Genomic DNA, 19,572 nt, shown 5'->3' on the forward strand with positions numbered 1-19,572 from the left:
AAATGATGGAATGAAAATAGTGGGAGGAAACGTGAGAATCCCGAGAAAACCCACACAGTAGGTGTTTGTCCACCACAAAGCTCACTTGGCGCGATTTGGTATCGAACTAGGAACCCCATGCACTAGAGGTGAACGCTCTACCACTGAGCCACCACGGCCTATTATACTTTTGCCCGTAACCAGACTACAGTTCATTGCATTGTGTTGGAAAGTTGAAGAAGGGATGGATCTGAGGTGTCCCGTATTCTCATGGACAAAATATGGCAGGTTTATTTACGCTGGAAGATATTAATTTCATATAAGACATTTTAAAACATTTATTTATTTCATACAACATGAATTGTATCTTTGTTTTCAATTAATAGACCCCTTTTGGTATTCATATTTGGCGAACGTCAGTCAGGCTTCTGGATGACTTGGTCTACATTTGTTCGTTTGTCTGCCGAGCTCCTTCATGGTACGCGGTTAGTGTACGCGTCTTCGGCGTGGGACCCGGGTTTGCTTCCCGGAGGGAGCTCATGTGGTTCGGATTCCACGTTAATCAGTAGGTCCCGTCTCATATAGCCTCGCTGCTGAAAGGGACGTTAAACACAAAATCAACTCAACTCGTTTGTCTGCCTCTACCACACACACACACTACAGGGTACAACTTTCGGCCTTTTAAGTTAAAATTTTCAGAATACAAGCACGAGACACTCTAAATTTCCTGTATAGATTTTGGCACCATACCAACGTAAAATTTCAAAATGGCGGCCATTATTTCAAAACAGCGAGTATCCACGCTACAAAGCGCAATTTTCAGTCTTTTAAATTGAAATTTTGACGGTGGAAGCACGAGATATGTTAAATTTGCTGTATAGATTTTTTCGGCGATCGAATGTAAAATTTTAAAATGGCGGCCATTTTTTTCAAAACAGCATTAAGTAGAAAATTGTTGCAAGTTGTGACAATGACAATCTTGAAATATAAGTCACATTTTAACACTTTTACCCCAAAGACATTGAAATATTTCGAAAAAAAAACAATTAAACCCGAAAAAACCCAATTAAACCCGAAAATACCCATATGGGCCCAGGTGGGTTGGGGTTTTTCAAAAAAGCCCGGGTTTTTTCAAACCCTGTCGGTACCCCAAGTTTGAAGTCTTAACTGAAGTAGTTTAACACTGAAAACTCTGTGCTCCCACCGGAAACCGAAGTTGGAGCCAAAGGCAAGCGTGCAAATCATTCGACTATAGGTTAACAGCAATTCTAATTTTTAATAATCGAATCTCGAAAGAAAAAAACGTACCTTTTCACAATTTTTCAACAAATTATACGAGAACGGTATACATGCAAATTATTAACCATTGCAACATAACTTCTAGTTTTAACCAGTAACTTTACCCTTGATAAATAACAAGAAAGTTCATTACGAAGTTTCATGATACCGCATGCTTGGAATTTTAAAAAATTACACTGTCTGATAGGACTCGAAGTACGCCTCCACTTTTATGGCAACAAACTGAAAAAACATTTGTCAAGTGGACTGCGTTATTATTCTCTCAGTCTCAAAGAGATTGTCCAAAATTTCTACGAAAAATAGTAGGAGGAAAATTTTTACATAGAGGTCTTCTAACATGTGTACGAATCTTGTAGTCCTTCCCATTGATTTAATGGCTAGCGCGCGCATCTAGGTGTATGTGATTCCGTGTTCGTTTTTCGTTGGAAGAACATTAAAATGAAAATCATTATAGTGGTTAGGATTACATATTAAACTGTAGGTTTACGTCTCATATTGCCTCGGTGCAAACTACCGCTAAGGGAAGCTAACTTAACGAACAAACAATCGAACCTTGTAATATTGTGACACACAATTAGAAATTAACTCCAAACTATCTTTAAATTACCTTAACATATGAAATGTAATGATCAACATGGCTATACCCTCAGACAGGCTTAATATAATAGAAAAGCTGGCGGGATGAAGACAGAGGGAAAACGTCAATCAGATCAGTAAATAAATTTAATTAATATATAAATAATTATGGACACGGCAGTAATCACAACCTAATATACTCTGGGATCGAACCACACACCTTTCGCACCAGTGGTGAGGCTTCTACCACCGAACTATTGTGCACTCCAAATAAAAGTAGCTCCTCTTTCGAAACATGTCACGAAGGTCCAAGGGCTGTGTCTGGAGATACAGGCTTTCATGGCTTTGACACTCACAGAGGTAATGTAGTTAGCAGCAACTGCGATCCTAAAGTCAGTTTTCACGAGCAGAAAACAACTTCTCGCCATTATTATATGACGTCTTTTGAAATAAATGAATGAAAGTAAAGAAAAAGAAAAAAAAAATTACATTGAACGCTATCACTTATGCATTCTTGCACTCAAAAGTTAATGCTTTATGAATCAGATTTACTTTACCCTTTTCTTTGTACCATAATATAATGTACTACGTGAACACTCATATACACGAAACAATGACGTTGTTTTGTGTTTCAAAATGTTTGAACTTACAGATCTTATTTTGGTATGGTCATGCCAATCTAGGACAGTCAAGATTATTTTAAACATGAAAGATTTTGTAGTCTCTTACCTCAGTTCTCACTTCCAAGACTTGTTTAAATTCACTTGACATGGAAGCTAGTTTGGACTGTAGAGCTAATACCACACTCGATGAATGCGAAACTAATGACCGGCTATTAGGCGTCTGCCTCTGGCTGCGAGCCACATCTTGAAGCCTTGCAATTTGTTGGTTTAGATTATTCAAATCCTCCTTGATAATGTACGTCAATTCTTGGATTTCTGTAGGTCTGTCATTAAATAAAGACTTTTTCTTCGCCACTTAAAATTAGAATAAAAAATTATAAATACAATCAATTAATTCTAGCTACTATACATCAGCAAAAATAAAAGCAAAAGACTGAATAATCATCTGCGAGGTCACATCATATCAATCTAATATTTTTTAATCATGGTAAAAAAAAAAAAAAAAAAAAAAAAAAAAAAAAAAAAAAAAAAAATCAAGTTATAAAAACTATCAGGTCTCTGTTTACGATTTACACCTTTATGTTATTTATTTAGATATTTTGTATAGTGTATAGCGAATATTCTTAATATCTTTGAAAGTCTGTGAATCAAAGCTTGCTATCTATCGGTCCAAATAGATAGCTTCCGAAAGAAAGATGGATGTTTATCTTTTTAGCATGACTGTATGCTTACAGCCTAGGCACATCCTTTCTTAGACACACAACAAAGCTTACATTTCAGAGCAAGGTAAGTTAGAAATAACAATTAAAAAGAAATAATAATAATAATATTTCTTAGTTTGTTAGAAACCATATTGTCATGCCTTACTATTGAACGAAAAGCATTAAAAGCTATATTGCATCTCTATCTACTTTTTCAACCTTCAGCAAACTCAACATAAATTATTATACAAATATTAATTTCGAGACTAAAAGAAAGAAAGCCACACTTTGATACTTCTTGTCTATGCGTTAAAAAAAGTCTTATAACAAAATATCTCAGTATGTATATTGAATTTTTGACGTGGAGTTTTTACAACAATTAACCTCATTCAATTATAATATGCAAGAATAATTAATGTACAGAACAAATTTTTTTTCGTCCTAAATAGACGACTCCTATATTTTTGTAACGGTACAGGGAAATTTCCACGAATTTAGTGACTTAGTTTTTCAATAATAACAATTAATCAATACGATATCTGAAAAATATATGCTACTACTAGTATATATATATATTACATCTTACATACACAGTAATTTCATAAAACATACACTGGTACTATCTTCAAACTAGCAAATTAATCTACGGAAAGTCTTACTTGACATTATGAAACAAGCCTAATTTCAAAGTACTATGCCATCTTTTTACTCTAATAGATATTACAATAGATTATTTTTGAAATGAAATGAAATCTAAGTTTTACGTCCCATGGTTATGCCAGTTAGGCTAAAGGCGACGGTGATGATGAGAGATGAGTGAAATGGTGGAATGAAGAAAGTGGGAGGAAACGGGAGAACCCCGAGAAAACCCACGAGCATGGTCTTTGTCCACCACAAAGTCCACGCGGCGCGAGCTGGGATCGAACCAGGGACCCCAAGCACCGGAGGTGAACGCTCTACCACTGAGCCACCGCGCCCCCCAGATTATTTTTTAATTCTACCACTTACGGTTATACCCTTTAAACTAAGGAAACTATGAGAAATGCATTATGATAATGATCTGAACTGTGAAAGGATAATACATTACGCATATGCCCAGAGTAGGGTTTGAACTCGTGACAGACAGGATTTTTCATCACCAGGAATCCCATGGACTGCCTGACCAAGCCAGCAGACTCACAGATATTACAACTAAATGATTTTGGCTGTAACAGAACGCTCATCTCTGGTGCGTACAATCCTTGGTTCGATCCCTGAGTTCGCCAAGTGGGCTTTGTGATGGGCAAACACTGTTTGCGTGGGGTTTCTCGGAGTTCTTTCGTTCCTTCCCATTTTCTTCATTCCACCATTTCGTTTCTTATCACACACCATCTCCCTTAGCCTAGGAGGGTTACTGTGTGACATTAAAGCTCTTGATGATGATGATAATAGTAACTGAACGTTACTTACACATAGTCAGTTTCTCTAATTTCGTATAAGTGCTGCTTATGTTTTTCCCTATAGCTCTGAAAGTAAAAGAACATTGAAATAATTGCAAGAAAATAAATAACATACAGTGAGAATATTGAACAGATATATTAAAATCCACCAAAAAAAATAAGCACATAATGTAATACTGTAGAAGCAAAACACAGGAAACAGTAGAGAATTCAACACATTAATTGATATATTTGGTGCCTATCATTAGGGCGGAAGACGAAAACTCGTTACGTAAAGTTTGTATAAGAGGTTCATAATTCTGAATAAAAACACTCAGTACATCATATGTACTTGATTTCATAGTAAAAACTATTGATTTTGTCATTAATAAACGTAAATGACAATGATCACAGAATGAAGTACATACAGTACAACAGGATTTAAAAGATTTTTAACTACATTCCTCACATCTCTATAATTAACTAATATGAATAATCACTCAAGTTTGACGCATTTTAATATCTAAATATTCTCAACGATTTTTTTTTTTTTTTTATTAATCTCCGAAATTGTGTGTTTTAACTGTAACCGCTATCCCATTCTTCAGATTCTTCGTATTATTTAAAGCTCTTTAAATATAAATTTATTGACATTCAATTTGTTAAAAGTAGCATTCTTCAACCACTAAATACGCCAATAAATACAGTGTTTTTTTTTTTTCCTCAACCCTTAGAAGATATTTTTAAAGAAGTATACAGCCTATTTCGTTTTCTTGGTACACATAAAGAAGTTAAGAAGAATGATTTATAACATTAACTCAGAAATTTAACTCCACTCTTCATCTGAGCAATAACGGTAATACTACACGATGAGATATATAAGATGTGATGTAACTTTTCAATATGAATTTCGAAGCCGCAGAAGACGACACGAGGATTGTTGCAACTGTACGGAGATTTCAAAAAGTAAGATAAATTCAGGGATAAGTTCTTCTATATACTGAGAATGATATATAGTTTTTATTCTGGGTTTCTTAAGTCTCCTTTCGTGATGATGAAAACTGAATTTTGCTCCATCGCCTAGTGTGTTGCATTCTATTTCTGTCATTCCATCGTTGTTCCTGCCTGTTGATACTTAATATGTACTAAATAAATTAAATAATAAAACAAATACATACCTAGCAATCATCATAAATTCAGCATAACTTTGAAGATATTTGACTTTACGTGGATCCTTGGTTGCTACTATTTTCCCTGTTTGATGATTCTGGAGAGATCTTATCGTGTTTAAGAACTCGGGAGTTCTATCCCGTGACGTCATCATTTTTGGAGTATTTTTAGGATTACTGTAACCAAATCTTCTGTCTCCCTTTTCGTCTACCACTGTTTCAGACTCAAACACTGCTTTCCCCACATTATTATTATCAATTGAAGAAATATTCTGTGAATATCCAAAATTTTCTCTTTCAGAGTAAGCCACCCCACTTGTCACAATAAGGGGCGTTTGCTCTGATTCAGACCAGCCACGACGTCTCCTCGCTGTCATTGGATCATCCAAACTCAGTTATCATGTGGAAATCTGAAAGAAAAGACACAAAAATAAGAATAATGAAGAACTTCCTATTTATTCACAATATATTTTCTTACGGAAAACTTTCTTGCTGTTTTGGTACAAGCGATCCGATGAATGCAATGGGGAGAGTTCATGTGGTTCGGATCGCACGTAAAATTAGGTCTTTTATAACGGTACTGTAGAAAAGGGACGCTAAAGTCTAGACAAAAGGTATGAATTTGCACGCTAAATTACGAAAGAAGAGAGAGAGAGAAAAAGTGTACGCTCAAACAGAAATTTTGACAAAGATGGTTTAGATTTGAACTTCTTTCAAACATACTGCTGTCTGCTCTATCGCACCAGATGACCAGTTTCGTACCTAGAATAAACTCTCCCCTCCTTCCCCCCCACACGCTTGTCTCGGATTCCAAAAAAACATCCCATGATTAAAGTTAAATGCAATCATAAATATACAATTAAATAAAACAGAAAATCTTGCAAGAGAGACAATCATTTCCCATAATTAATTCATTTAGAGCTCAATTACGAATAACACACAATAACAAGGACTGACCACCGTATTTTCTTGTGAATCAGATTTGCTGAATTTTCGATAACTTCACTACCATCTTCTTCCGATTCTATGGCTAGAAAATGCAGGTATATAGGATTTGGTAACTTTTTAAAGTTTGTTGTGGCAACGAAAGCTACAAATGCTAAGATGAATACCTGTAATATAGACAACCGAGATATAATTATCCAAATAAAGGACACATTCATGTACTGCAACTCGTAATATTTGTGAATTAACACTGAACATGCGTGTACTTCGAATGTCTTGTATTGGATAAAAGTGATCAAAACAAGACGCGATTTGGCACTGATATTGTGTGCAGCTGGCCAGACGTTGTTGGTTAAACGGATATCTCTCCGATTCGATCAACAGCAAATCGTGCGTGCAGGATTAATTGGGCCAGATGAAAACTCGACTACAAAGTGTTAAGTATATCGAGACTGATTATGTGAAAGGTTCTGATAACATACAGAACTCGTGGCAAAGATATCATTAAAAATAATAGGCCTAATAATAAAAATTGTCATAAGGAACTGACTCAACATGCAGCGTCGAGTTGCGATTTTCAAACGTCTGATAACTGCCGCCAAAGCGGTAAAGCAAAAAAGATTCCGTTGGGAAATTAATTGAATGGTTCATGTTTAATAAGAACACCAACAGCAAATCTGTTTGTCACCATCACGGTATTACGGTGGCACATATCTAATGGGTGGAACAGGCTTGCCAACTATACGACAATTTATCGTGATATACAATAATTTAATCCTTAATGCTATATACGGTAATGCCCTTGCAATAATAGGTGAATATATTTGGTCTAGGAATTAATTCGTGCGGTTGGTACGCACACATTGAAGCTGTAGTACAAACACAAAATACATAAATACCTTAAGAAAAATATTGTCCATCGCTAGCCACCACTTTCGCCCATCTGTCAGGCAATGTACGGATTCCGTGGCGAAAGAAGTCCTCATCCTTGGAAGCGATCCAATCAGAGACCCATGTTTCGATATCTTCTGAAGAAGTAAACCGCTGTCCAATCAAATCGTTGTTCATACAATCGAACAAGTAGTAGTCCGAAGGAGCAACGTCTGGTGAATACGGCGGGTGGGGTAAAACTTCCCATCCGACATTTTCTAAATAGGTTTTGACCGGTTTTGCGACATGTGGGCGAGCGTTATCATGTTGAACAATAAGTTTATCATGTCTGTTCTCCCATTCTGGTCGTGTTCTGGCCAGAGCTTGCTTCAAACGCATTAATTGTCGTCGATAACGTTCTCCATTCATAGTTTCACCCGGTTGCGGCAGCTCATAGTACACCACACCTTTCATATCCCACCATATGCACAGCATAACCTTTGCACAGTGAATATCTCGTTTTGGTTGTGATGGACCTGGTTCACCTGGTTTCAACCAGGCCTTTTTTCGTTTAGGGTTCTCGTAATGGATCCACTTCTCATCACCCGTAATAATTCGATGCAGAAACCCCTTTCTGCTCTGTCGTTGAAGCAGCAATTCGCAAATGTTTTTTCGTCTTTCAACGTCTCTGTCTTTCAATTCATGTGGAACCCAATGTGACATCTTTTGAATCATTCCCATGGCTTTCAAGCGTTTGGAGACTGTTGTTTGATCAACGCCTAATGCTGCTGCAAGTTGTTCCTGCGTTTGACACGAATCCTGCTCGAGCAATGCTGTCAATTCTTCGTCTTGAATTTTTTTTGGCTGTCCAGCTCGCTCTTGGTCTGCCAAGCCGAAATCACCACTTCTAAACCATGCAAACCACTTCTGACACGTTCGCTCAGCTAGAGCATGGTCACCATACACTTCCACCAAAATACGATGACTTTCAGTCGCACTTTTCTGCATGTTCAAGTAATGCAGCAGGACACCCCGCAAAAACATTTTATCAGGCACAAATTGCGCCATGTTCACTTAACTACAAACTGGTGTTGTTGACGCTTTAATCCACTGCCCTATACTACGAACGATACGCGATGACAGGGGTTTGCAACACATGTGTGGATACACGGAACTGTGGGACGCTCCGTTCGTTGCGCCATCTCTTGTCCACCCGCACGAATTAATTCCTAGACCAAATACGATAATTTGTGAACGCACACTTTTTTTTGCAGTGTTTAAATGTGCAAATAAATTGTAATGTGCATTAAGTAATTATAAAACAAACACAATTCCCCCCCCCCTCACACACACACTCACAGAATGAGGTTTTTAACAGTCATTCTCGCTAAAATAAATCAATAATGATTTGAGAATTGGCAAATGGCAACCCTGCATCCATTCTTTAAATTTAATTACGTTTACGAAATGGCGAAAATATTGTTGCTGTTCAGAGTAGTATTAAAAAGATTTTTTTTTAAAAATGGGAAGTACGACAATGATGGATTTCGAAACTGAAAAAAAATCTTTCAGTTTTACATGAAGGAAATGGTGGAATGAAGAAAGTAGGAGAAAACGGGAAAATTCCGAGAAAACCCACGTACACGGTGTTTGTCCACCACAAAGCTCACTTGGTGCCAGCTGGGATTGAACCAAGGACCACATGCACCACAGGTGAACGCTCTACCACTGAGCCACGCGGCCCTTGTTCGAAACTGAAGGTTACTAGAAAAGTTTATTATATATAATTGCTATTATTAGAAGTAGTATATTTATTTCTGCAATTGTCATGTGCATAACGAATATACGATAATATTTTTTGTAGTATACGATAAATTTAAAGACGAAAATCAATAATTTTGTTTTCTGAGGTTGGCAACTCTGGGGTGGAAGTTCCTTTTTATGAAGAACATATAAGAGATTTTAACTTATATCGCTTATCAACGTTAGTATGTGACAGTGATGTTAATAATTACAGGTTCTGTCTTCGTGTCGGATTATTACAGCTCAACAGAAATTGCAGCATATGTGGAAAAAGCTATAAGTTATTATGCACAATACCAGTCTATTGGCTGAAAGTAAACTATAATCGCAAATGATCATCATACTTAAAGCAATTATTTGTTAGAAATGGAAGTTTTATTAATAAATCTAGATTGGAGGAACGTGAAATTCTTCTGTTATGTTACACGTTCACATACATGTTCTCTGGCGTCACAACATACGAAAATATTATACGTGTGTGTTCATTCAGTACTGCATAAAGCAGGAGAACTGTATGTGACTGACTAAATATTAAGACGAGAGGCTGTGGTTAGGCATTTTGTAGGTCTTATTGGTGGTCGACTGTAGAAATGGAAGGCAAGTTTGGATTGTTGGCGGTATTTGTACGGAAACCGACTTGATATATTCCTGAGTGAGTGTCCAGGTAATCAGAGAAATGCAAAACAATTATTATACATAATTTCGAGAAATGTCAATGTGAAGTGTCAACAATTATTACGGATTGTTGGAAAGGTTACTCGTTCTTAGTGGTCAATGGAAGCATTTAACTGTGAACTACTCCTGTAATTCCGTCGATCCTGTTAGTGGAGCATATGCACAAAATATTGGGAATGCTTGGTGGCATTTGAAAAGGAGTTTGAGGTGCACACATGGTCAGAAGGAATGATGCTGCAGTTTAACTATTATTTATGAAATAGGAAATTTTGCTCTGGCCATAGCATTGGAGAAAAATATACTGTAACCAGAATGAAGCATGCTGCACAATTATTATAACCAAATTAAAATCTCTGGTATTTAACTATTTCTAGTTTTCTTTTTCTTAGGTGTAAGATATTTGGTTGGATTGGATCGGAGGCTTGTTTCCTTTTAAACGTATAGTTTTGTGCAGTTTGAACTGTACGTTAATTTTCTGTCTATTTTTGCTGTAGCAAGGGGTTAGAGGGCTTTTCCCCTCATGCAAATAGTTTGTTCAGTTCTCTTTGTGGCAATCTGAAAATGTGTTGGTTCTTGCTGTAGTTTTATCTGTTATTTTATATGCAATATATTTCATATTTTGATAAATTTAGAATTGTTACGATTGTAAGTTGGTATAGCTCTAAATCTATCATTTGAAAGAAACGTTACAAACAATTGTAGAATGATTACAGTCGGAACCATCACGATATTTACAGTCGGAACCATCAACCTGGTGATATTTAACGAACTGTTCCGAGTAGTGTTGTGTCGATCATGAACGATTCGATCATTATGAACGAATCATGGCGTGAATCAAATGAATTATGATTCTTTTCACAAATGAATCTATTCTTCTAATGAATCATTTGTACTTCTCACTGAATTGTTTCCCGTGATCGAAATGAATTGAGAATCACAAACTGTCAGCTTGTGTGAGACAATTGGTGAGGTTGCTTCTGCAAATGCGCTTGCTGTTCACGGGGAGTGAAAAAGAAAGAAAACCATACGTGCGCCTTTTCTTCCTGCTTTTGTAGATGCGTGCGATTTTTTTTTCTTTCTGCGTGGTAGGGTTGTTTACTAGGAAGAAAAGAAACCGCGTTGTTAGATTACAGAATAAACTTTCTTGTTGCTTGCTTCTTGTCGTGAAGTACCGGCAGTGTTGCTCAATTAGATGTAATACGATTTCTTAGTTAATATCAACATACTCTTGATGAGCATTTATCCATTTTATTAAGATACTGTACGTGCATTGGATAAAATTATTTTCATTACTTTCAACTGCAGTAGCCAAAAAAGTCAATTTTAATGTTTTATAATCCACTCAAAGTACTATATTATATTCAATGTAAATACAGTACTTACACAGAAAAAGTGCACTGTAAATTATTTGTACTGTACATAATTGATTTTAAAAAACGTATATGTAGAAAGATGAATAAAGATTCTTTCTGGGAAGACAGTGTATTGCATCTTTCAGTAAAAACACTTGTCCACATAGACGAAGCTTAGTGGTACCTACTTTTTGCTTTATTTCTATTGAAACATACATAAAGACACAAATAGTTTTCTGAGCTTCCATGTAAACAAGATGTGGGAGGCCCGGGATCGATTCCCGGCGGAAGCTCATGTGGTTCGGATTTCATGTTAATCAGTAGGTCCACGCCTCACATAGCCTCGCTGCTGAACCGGACGTTAAACTGAAAGTCAACTCAACTGAAATTTAACTAACGGTTTTCTCTTAGAAATGTAGACAAACACTGATGATAACAGGGGTGGCCGGGGAGAATATCCGCCAGACCAAGAAGTTTCTCCCGAGGCATTTCTCAGATTGGTTTCAATTGGGGTTACCAGTATTTTCTCAAATACATGTTCATCATTGGCTTATTGAAGTAGTAGTGGCTTAGTGGTAAAACGTTCACTTCTGGTGGATGGAGTCCCTGGTTTTCTATTTGCGCCAAGTGGGATTTATGGTGGACAAACACCATATGTGTGGGTTTTCTCGGGGTTCTCTTGTTTTCGCTCACTTCCTTCATTTCACCATTTCATTCATTCTCATCATAATCGTTTCCTTTAGTCTACACGATGATAATCATGGAACGTAAAAATTTAAAATTTCATTTAACTTTGCGTTTATTCATAGTCTATTCGAGCGAAATCTTTTAAAATTATCACAATGGTACAGTATTAAATATATGTTCATGTGTAAACTACCTCTTTTTCTCTATCTCGAAGATCAGTATCTTTTCCAGTCAAGAATAAAATAGAACATATTTTAGAATATAATATAATAAAATAGAAATTTTGCAGTTTAACGTTCCATGTTTATGTCCATTAGCCTAAGGAAAACGAATGATTAAGGCAAGTAAATGACGATGGAAGAATAGTTGGAATGAGAGTGTGGAAGGAAAGGGGAGTGGGTTTACCCGATAAAACCCACGGACATGATGATGTACACCACAAACTTACTTAGCAGTGGATCAAACCAGGGACCCCGCGCAAAGGAGGCAAGAGTTTTATCAGTGAGCCACGGTGACCCCTAGGATAGAATAGAATGGACTGCGAGATAACAATTTACTTTAATTAATCATCCGCATCTTCTTTACCCTACAGGGTATAGCTCTGACTTACAACAACAAAAGAAATCCATTAACATGATGTGTACTTTACGAAGTTTATATGACCTGGGCATATAATGCCCACTAGAAATGAATATAATACTACAGACTCATTGTATAATGTTTTCTGTATTTAAAACCAAAAGCATGAATGTCGCCTATAGAGAGCTCTATATTTTTCCCCATATTAATATGCACGACAATAAGAAGTTGAAATTAAATTGTTATAACTGCTCATATCCCGCGAAAATCTTATGGAGTATATTTCAACAAAATATTTCCTCGAAAAACTGAAGTTGGTAGAAAAAACGTGGAGATTGCAACACTTTTAGTGTTCGTCTGAAGCTCTAATATGAAAGCAGGATGCAAAAATAACAACAATGGGAATAGAGCAATAGCATATTATTGAAACTTCATAATTGCACTGAAGCTTAAGAGTTCCCGAGCCACTCCACTCACCCCAATGCAACGCTGTCCGTGTCATGTGGCAAAGATGATACACGAGGTTGTACTTCCTCACAAGGAATTTAATAAGTTGCGCAGAAAAGAAGTGCAGTAGCCCAAGCGATTCATATGATCGAATAATTCCCACTCAATTCATATGATCGAATAACTCATTGCGCAAAAGAGATGCGCGGAAACCTAACTGATTCAATGAGCGAATCATTCCCAACCAATTCACTTGCGCAAAAGGTATGCGCGGACGACCAATTCATATGAACGAATTAAATGATCGAATCATTTTAGTGAATCAAAGTAAATGAATCGATTCTCCGAAATGAATTGTTTTGCCCATCACTAGTTCCGAGCAACCAGTTCCTTACGAATCAATTCATTGAACGATGCACTGAATTAAATTACTAAAGTGCAGGGTTGGCTGGTTTAAACCAAAAAACAAAAAATGTTCGTAAAAGTGTAAGTGTTTGTAAAATCTTGATGAACACATATTTGTGGGTTATCACGTTTCACTCCCGTATATTATTCGTATTATATCCAGACCTAAATTCCCCATTCATTACCCAAAAAGATTATACTACAAAAGCAACTTTTTTTTATATAAGTTTATAAATGTTTATTTTGTGATTTTTTGTAGTTATTATTGTTATGTAATTGCAATCGAAGAAAAATTCTAAATATTGTTTCGTTTCAATGTTTACTATTGATAAAATACATCGAAAATGCCGTACTTTTTGTGTGTGTGTGGGGGGGGGGGGGTCATACAGACCTCACGAGAGGCCTTTAGTGAAATAAGTATCTTTGGTATCTATTTATGTATAAATGAGTTTGAGCAAAAGTGGACTCAAATAATTCGTATCTTTATTCACTTTTCTTATTGATATGCAGATTAAGTCGGTGTATTTCTTTAATTTGGACCAATAAAAGTCGTTATTAACTAACTTGAACTAAATTAGTTCTTCTGTACTCCGTACTACTTTGAAATTGTTCATATGTAATTCTGTGTAATGGTTTCACTTGTGCAACTTTTTATCTTTTTGTCCTGAAATGACTCTTGACAGTTATATTAAGAAGCATGTAAAGATCAGTACAACGTTTTTTTTTTTTTTTTATCAGGATTTCTTCGTGAGTTAGTCGGCAGACGTATCGCATTTGTGGCCAATTAGTCCTGGTTCCGAGTTCAAATGGAGGACAATTTCTCTCGGATGTAACTCGAGAAGCGGTTTTTATTCCGCTTTAAGCTTATGTGACCCCTTCCAGCATAACTCGGTTGTCGCATAATAACATCAAGGCGAAACAAACTTATTTCTGTCCATATATGATATGAATATATAGAGCAAATTATTTAAACCATAAAAACCTGGTTTAAACCCAAAAAACCTGGTTTAAACCAAAAAAACCGGTTTATTTGTTTTTTTTAATAAAAACCATGGTTTTTGCCAACCCTGCTAAAGTGAAAACTTGCCGCTTTACTTATACACACTTTTCATTAGATCCCATCAAGCGGTAACCACAAAACGACCGAACCAGAATAGAATATCGCAAAAAAGTAGGTGAAAAAGCTGGCCCCCAAAGCTAAACAATAGCCTATCAAGCTGATACATAAAAAAATGTAGACGCCATCATGGATAATGACTACTCTTAAACTTTCCCATTACACGAATCTTAATGGTTTAAATACTTGTATTAACAATGTACCACTTTTACTTGGTACGGTGGCAGAAAAGCATTTGCTTCGTGACACAAAGAAGGGTGTGAGTCAAAAGCAGCAACAGTGAAGATTCAAAACCGACTAGTACAAAGGACGACGGCGAGGATCTCAGAGACGGGCGCTATCACTGTCTCTCTCAGTACGTTGAGGAAAGATCATGATGTAATAATTCCCTTGTGGTGGATTGCATGGTATTTTTGCTAAGATTATTTACGTTTTTTATTCATTACTTTTTTTTTTTTTTTTTTTACTTTGACGTACATTATCTACCGTAATACATTTGATCTTTTATTAGCAGTTAACAATTTTACCCGTAAATTTTCTATATATTGACCCTCATATTGTTCCACTCTACTGAACTATTATCGGATTGTATGTGAGATCAAGCATTAATTATGAGCTATAACAGATTGTCACTTTGCATGAACACTATTCACCATCCAGACTTTAGCGAAAGTTACACATTCATCAACTTTCTATCACAACAAAATATGACTTTCCGATAAATTGAAATATCGGTCTAACACACATCATTACCTGTATAGGAACACTTTGATTTCACTAGCATAAGCATATTTTACCACACTGCTGCATACTCAACAATGACAGTTTGAGATTACACGAAACAAAATTATAATCCTTGCACAACCTACGTGTCCATCTACACTACCATCATCAGAAACAGTATTGCCAGAAAAATATAAAGCTAAATTTTGGATCTAATACAAACAACGGTCGCGGTATTGTAGCCATGTTGACAGAATCATTGAAATTGTTTTATGTAGAAATTGATTGAAAAAAGATAATTAATTAAAAATTTACAGTAAAACAGTGAAAGTGAGCAAGTGGATGGCACGGATGATCCGAAATTCTGTGATAAAATTTAAACATTCAAGTGATTTTTATATTTCTATTGTGTGGAACTTATATAACAGTTTTCCTTGCTTCTTACACTATTGTGTTATGTGCAGTGGTGCTATTCAGCCGGTTCGTTGGTGCTGGTTGTTAAAATATTTGGAGTTTGCAGAACCGTTTGTTATACCAAGATAAACTTACACACACATCACCAAGCCAAGCATAAAAGAAAGAAGCCAAACAAAGTAAGTATCCGCCTTATGCTGAGTCATTTTGCCTTATCATTAGTCATACTAAAAGCCTGACTACTACAGGAAACATATTAACAACCTCCAACCGTCGTGCCTAAATTGATCCTGGAATTCACGTTGTTGACTTTTTGTATATCTCAGCTATTGGTAAAACATTGGTTTCACCCGAATTACATCGTGATCAAATTCTCAGACCAACAAATTTCTGCAAACTTGACGATTATGCCACAGTCAAAGTGTGTCAATGTTACAGCATTACAACTTGATGACAATTCATTCCTTAACCAAAACATTACAAATTACAAATCACAATAGCATACAAACTGACGACTTAGCGTCTAGCCGTAGCAAAACATAACATTCATCACATATACACATCATTGATGTGAACACATAAACACAAACACGTGTTCACATTATATGACAACATTTCAATTCTCTATTCTGATATAACATTTAATAATTAAGATGATTCCTTTCCCAAAATAAAAATAATATTAATCGTATGTATCTACATGCCCCTCCTTCAAAATGAAGGAACTACGTTCTCGAATCAATTTCTTTCCAGAAATTGACTATAAAAATAATTGACTATATTTATCTAACACCCTGTATATATATATATGCATTTAACTATTTATCATATTTTTAAAAAAAATCTTTAAAAACATCATTTATTTACATTCATTTTTGTTCTTAAAAAAATGCTTGTCGAGAGTTCTCATAAAAGTATCGGCTCCTGCCATCTGTTGAATTATATACATAACTACATGTAACTGTCTAGCACTTGCTGTGCTCTGAAATACACATACATATACGTATTGTTCTCGTTCTCGGAAACTTTCCGTTGCTTTTAGTAGCAAAGTCCAAAACAGTGTTTGTTATCTCTGCACTTGTTTCACTAGTATCAGTGTCCATATCACTGATGTTTTCAATGAATATAACACACTTTATTATACACTATTTATCTTGTTATAGTACACTAATATATTCATAAACAACGTCTCTTCTCGTTGCATGATTTTTACAACACAAAATAAAATTCGAAAAATATTAATCACTTCACTATTAGTAAGTTTCCTATCCGTAGAGTTAGCAAATCTGCGTCACTTCCTTCCGTAGATTGATGTATCAGCAAAGTTTTTGGCAATGACATTGAGAAAAGTTCCACGTATCATCCTATTTGCCGCGTCGCTTCGATAGTTACAGTTGACTATGAAGACGTGTCCGCACTTTTCGTTAAAATTTGGACAATTGTTCACAGAATGAAAACATCGCATGGTCTTACTTTTTTCACTTCTCGAGTTCGTGGATAAATGTCTATCCGTGTTTTCCGTCTCGAAATTGGATAATTCCGTGATTTTTAGTGCATCCCTCTTAGTTTTGGTGCTGTGGAACCTCTCGTGTATACCAACAGTGTCTGAGTTATTTTGTGATACCTCTGTATGCTTGTGATAGTGATCTGCATTATTTTTTGTGCAAATAGTGTGCTTTTCAGTGTGATTTTTATCTACTACTGCATATATTGGAAATAATCCATAGTTCTCTATGTTACTAATATCGTCATATACCTTATTTTTATTTTCTACACCTCCTTTCTGTTCTTTCTTTCTACTAAATTTACGTAATTTAATAACTACATATATTATAACTATAAACGTCGCTAGTACTAATACTGTTAAAGATGTTAATGCAATAGTAAGTACCATAAACTTCTTCTCCATATTGCCTGTAAACAGGGGTGCCCATCCCCCCCAAAGCTGATGGCGCACTCCCCCCCAAAACTAATCTCTTCCCTCCTCAAAACTCAAGTCCCCTAAAAACAATTCCCCAATGTAGCAGTAGTTTTTATAGTACTAGTAATTGTTATTTTTGTTGTTGTTTTTATTTTCTGTAGTAGTATTATAGAATGCTTGTAGTAGTAGTAGGGGCAGTAGTAATTATAAAAATGGCATTACTTTTATTAGTAGTCTTGGTAGTGTACAATACTAAATATGTTCTATAAGGATATTGAAGGGTATAAAAACTTCTACACACTGTGTATGGCACAGGTATTCTTTTTTTACAATTAGTAGTATTATTTTTTTCTTTACAAAATATTGATATAATTCCCTTGTACATGAAAAGTAAGACGCAAGTTACAAGTTATTGAGTTTCATACCAAAAGAAAATGTTATCCTCGAAATTAGCCTACAAAAAGAAGTGATATCCAACAAAAAACATTCCTGTTAAAGAGCCAAGTACGAGTGGCCTTAAAAAAAATTGATATCACAAAAATAGGCGCACAGTTCTGGTGGACAACAGTTACAAACACTCACTGGCTCACTTCAAATTTAGATTTGAAACTTGGCTGTTGTCTGTATCGTTACCACTAGCTCACAATTATGTCAAACTACTTTATAATTTTCAACAGACAACAGAGGCAAGTTTCAAATTTAAATTTGAAAGTGATTCCTTGATTGTTTGTAATTGTTGTTCACCAGTTCATATAGCAACTTGCGCGGTACTTCATTCATCGAGTATCGAAGCAGGGGATACGGGGGTTCACCCCGGAAAATGTTTGAAAATTAGCTTCTCAAAATCGTGTTTTAATGCTATTTCGACAGTAAAATTGCTAGTTCGAAAGTAGAGTAAAATCCCCCCCCAAATTTTTCTCAATGGCGCAGCTTGCGCCATACATCCCCCCTGTGGGCGGCCCTGCCTGTAAATATAAATAACTAGTTGTGAAATCCCGTTTTTATTTATCTTAAAACTAATATTGCTAAATCTCGGTCTATGATTCTCTTCTGTAAAAATATTACATACTTTTCCCATAGGCCTAGTTTCAATGTTCAAAAATCGTTCATTATTCTCTATAAAATGCATAATCGATGCATATTCTAAATAATGACTAGTGTTCTAATAGTTATGTAACCTATTCGGATACTAAAATGCTATCCTCGTTACATTTTAATTCGTTTGACGCCGTCTTTCTCATTTTTTTAAAGTCGTAAAGTCCTACATTTTCATGCATATTTATGTTCCTAAATACACTTTACTGTTAGTTTTACTGTTATCTGTAGGTACTATTATCTTTATTGATGTTTATTCTATCATTTTTTAACATTACAACGTTCTATGTACTTAGAAATCATTCATAAAGCATCAAAATCATTGTGAATGAGAGTAACTCGTCATAAGTAGGTGTGGCCTGTTGCTATACGGCGGCCATGTTCTTATAAGCTCCGCCCCCTAACAACGGGTTCCTCTCGCACGCGAGTGAAGCGAACGCATCCAGCGCAAGTAGTATCTTCAGCGAACTGAAATGCTACAAGCTCTTGCTTTTATCCACATGAATATTGGTTATTCATGAACTGAATACTTTAACTTATTATTATACTAATAATCCATATGCCAATTGATCATTCTATAATAATAATAAATCAATAATTTTACTCTCATTTTTAAAAAAAAACTTGAATTTAGAAAATGAATTTTCACAAAAATAACATGTTTACATACAACTTAATGATAATTATAGACATGATGCATTATGACTGTATTCTATTCTGACTATTCTCGTCTATTATCTATTATTTTCTTACTTTTCTATTCAAACTATTTAC

The 19,572-nt window shown here is 35.6% G+C and overlaps 1 protein-coding gene across 1 annotated transcript in view; it reads right to left on the reverse strand.

Moving 5' to 3' along the window:
* Positions 1 to 15,557, reverse strand: part of Syx5 (syntaxin 5) — a 30,302-nt gene extending 14,745 nt beyond the window's left edge. Inside the window, exons 1-4 of the mRNA XM_081758710.1 lie at positions 15,399 to 15,557; positions 5,775 to 6,175; positions 4,628 to 4,683; positions 2,584 to 2,831 (exon numbers count right to left, since the gene is read on the reverse strand). Of these exons, the coding sequence (XP_081614836.1) occupies positions 2,584 to 2,831; positions 4,628 to 4,683; positions 5,775 to 6,142 (672 nt within the window). The 5' untranslated portion in view covers positions 6,143 to 6,175; positions 15,399 to 15,557. The remainder of the gene's footprint in view (positions 1 to 2,583; positions 2,832 to 4,627; positions 4,684 to 5,774; positions 6,176 to 15,398) is intronic.
* Between the last annotated feature and the right edge of the window lie 4,015 nt (positions 15,558 to 19,572).

Source organism: Thermobia domestica, chromosome 5 (assembly GCF_964235325.1).
Source record: "Thermobia domestica chromosome 5, izTheDome1.hap1.1, whole genome shotgun sequence".
In the NCBI taxonomy this organism is placed as follows: domain Eukaryota; kingdom Metazoa; phylum Arthropoda; class Insecta; order Zygentoma; family Lepismatidae; genus Thermobia; species Thermobia domestica.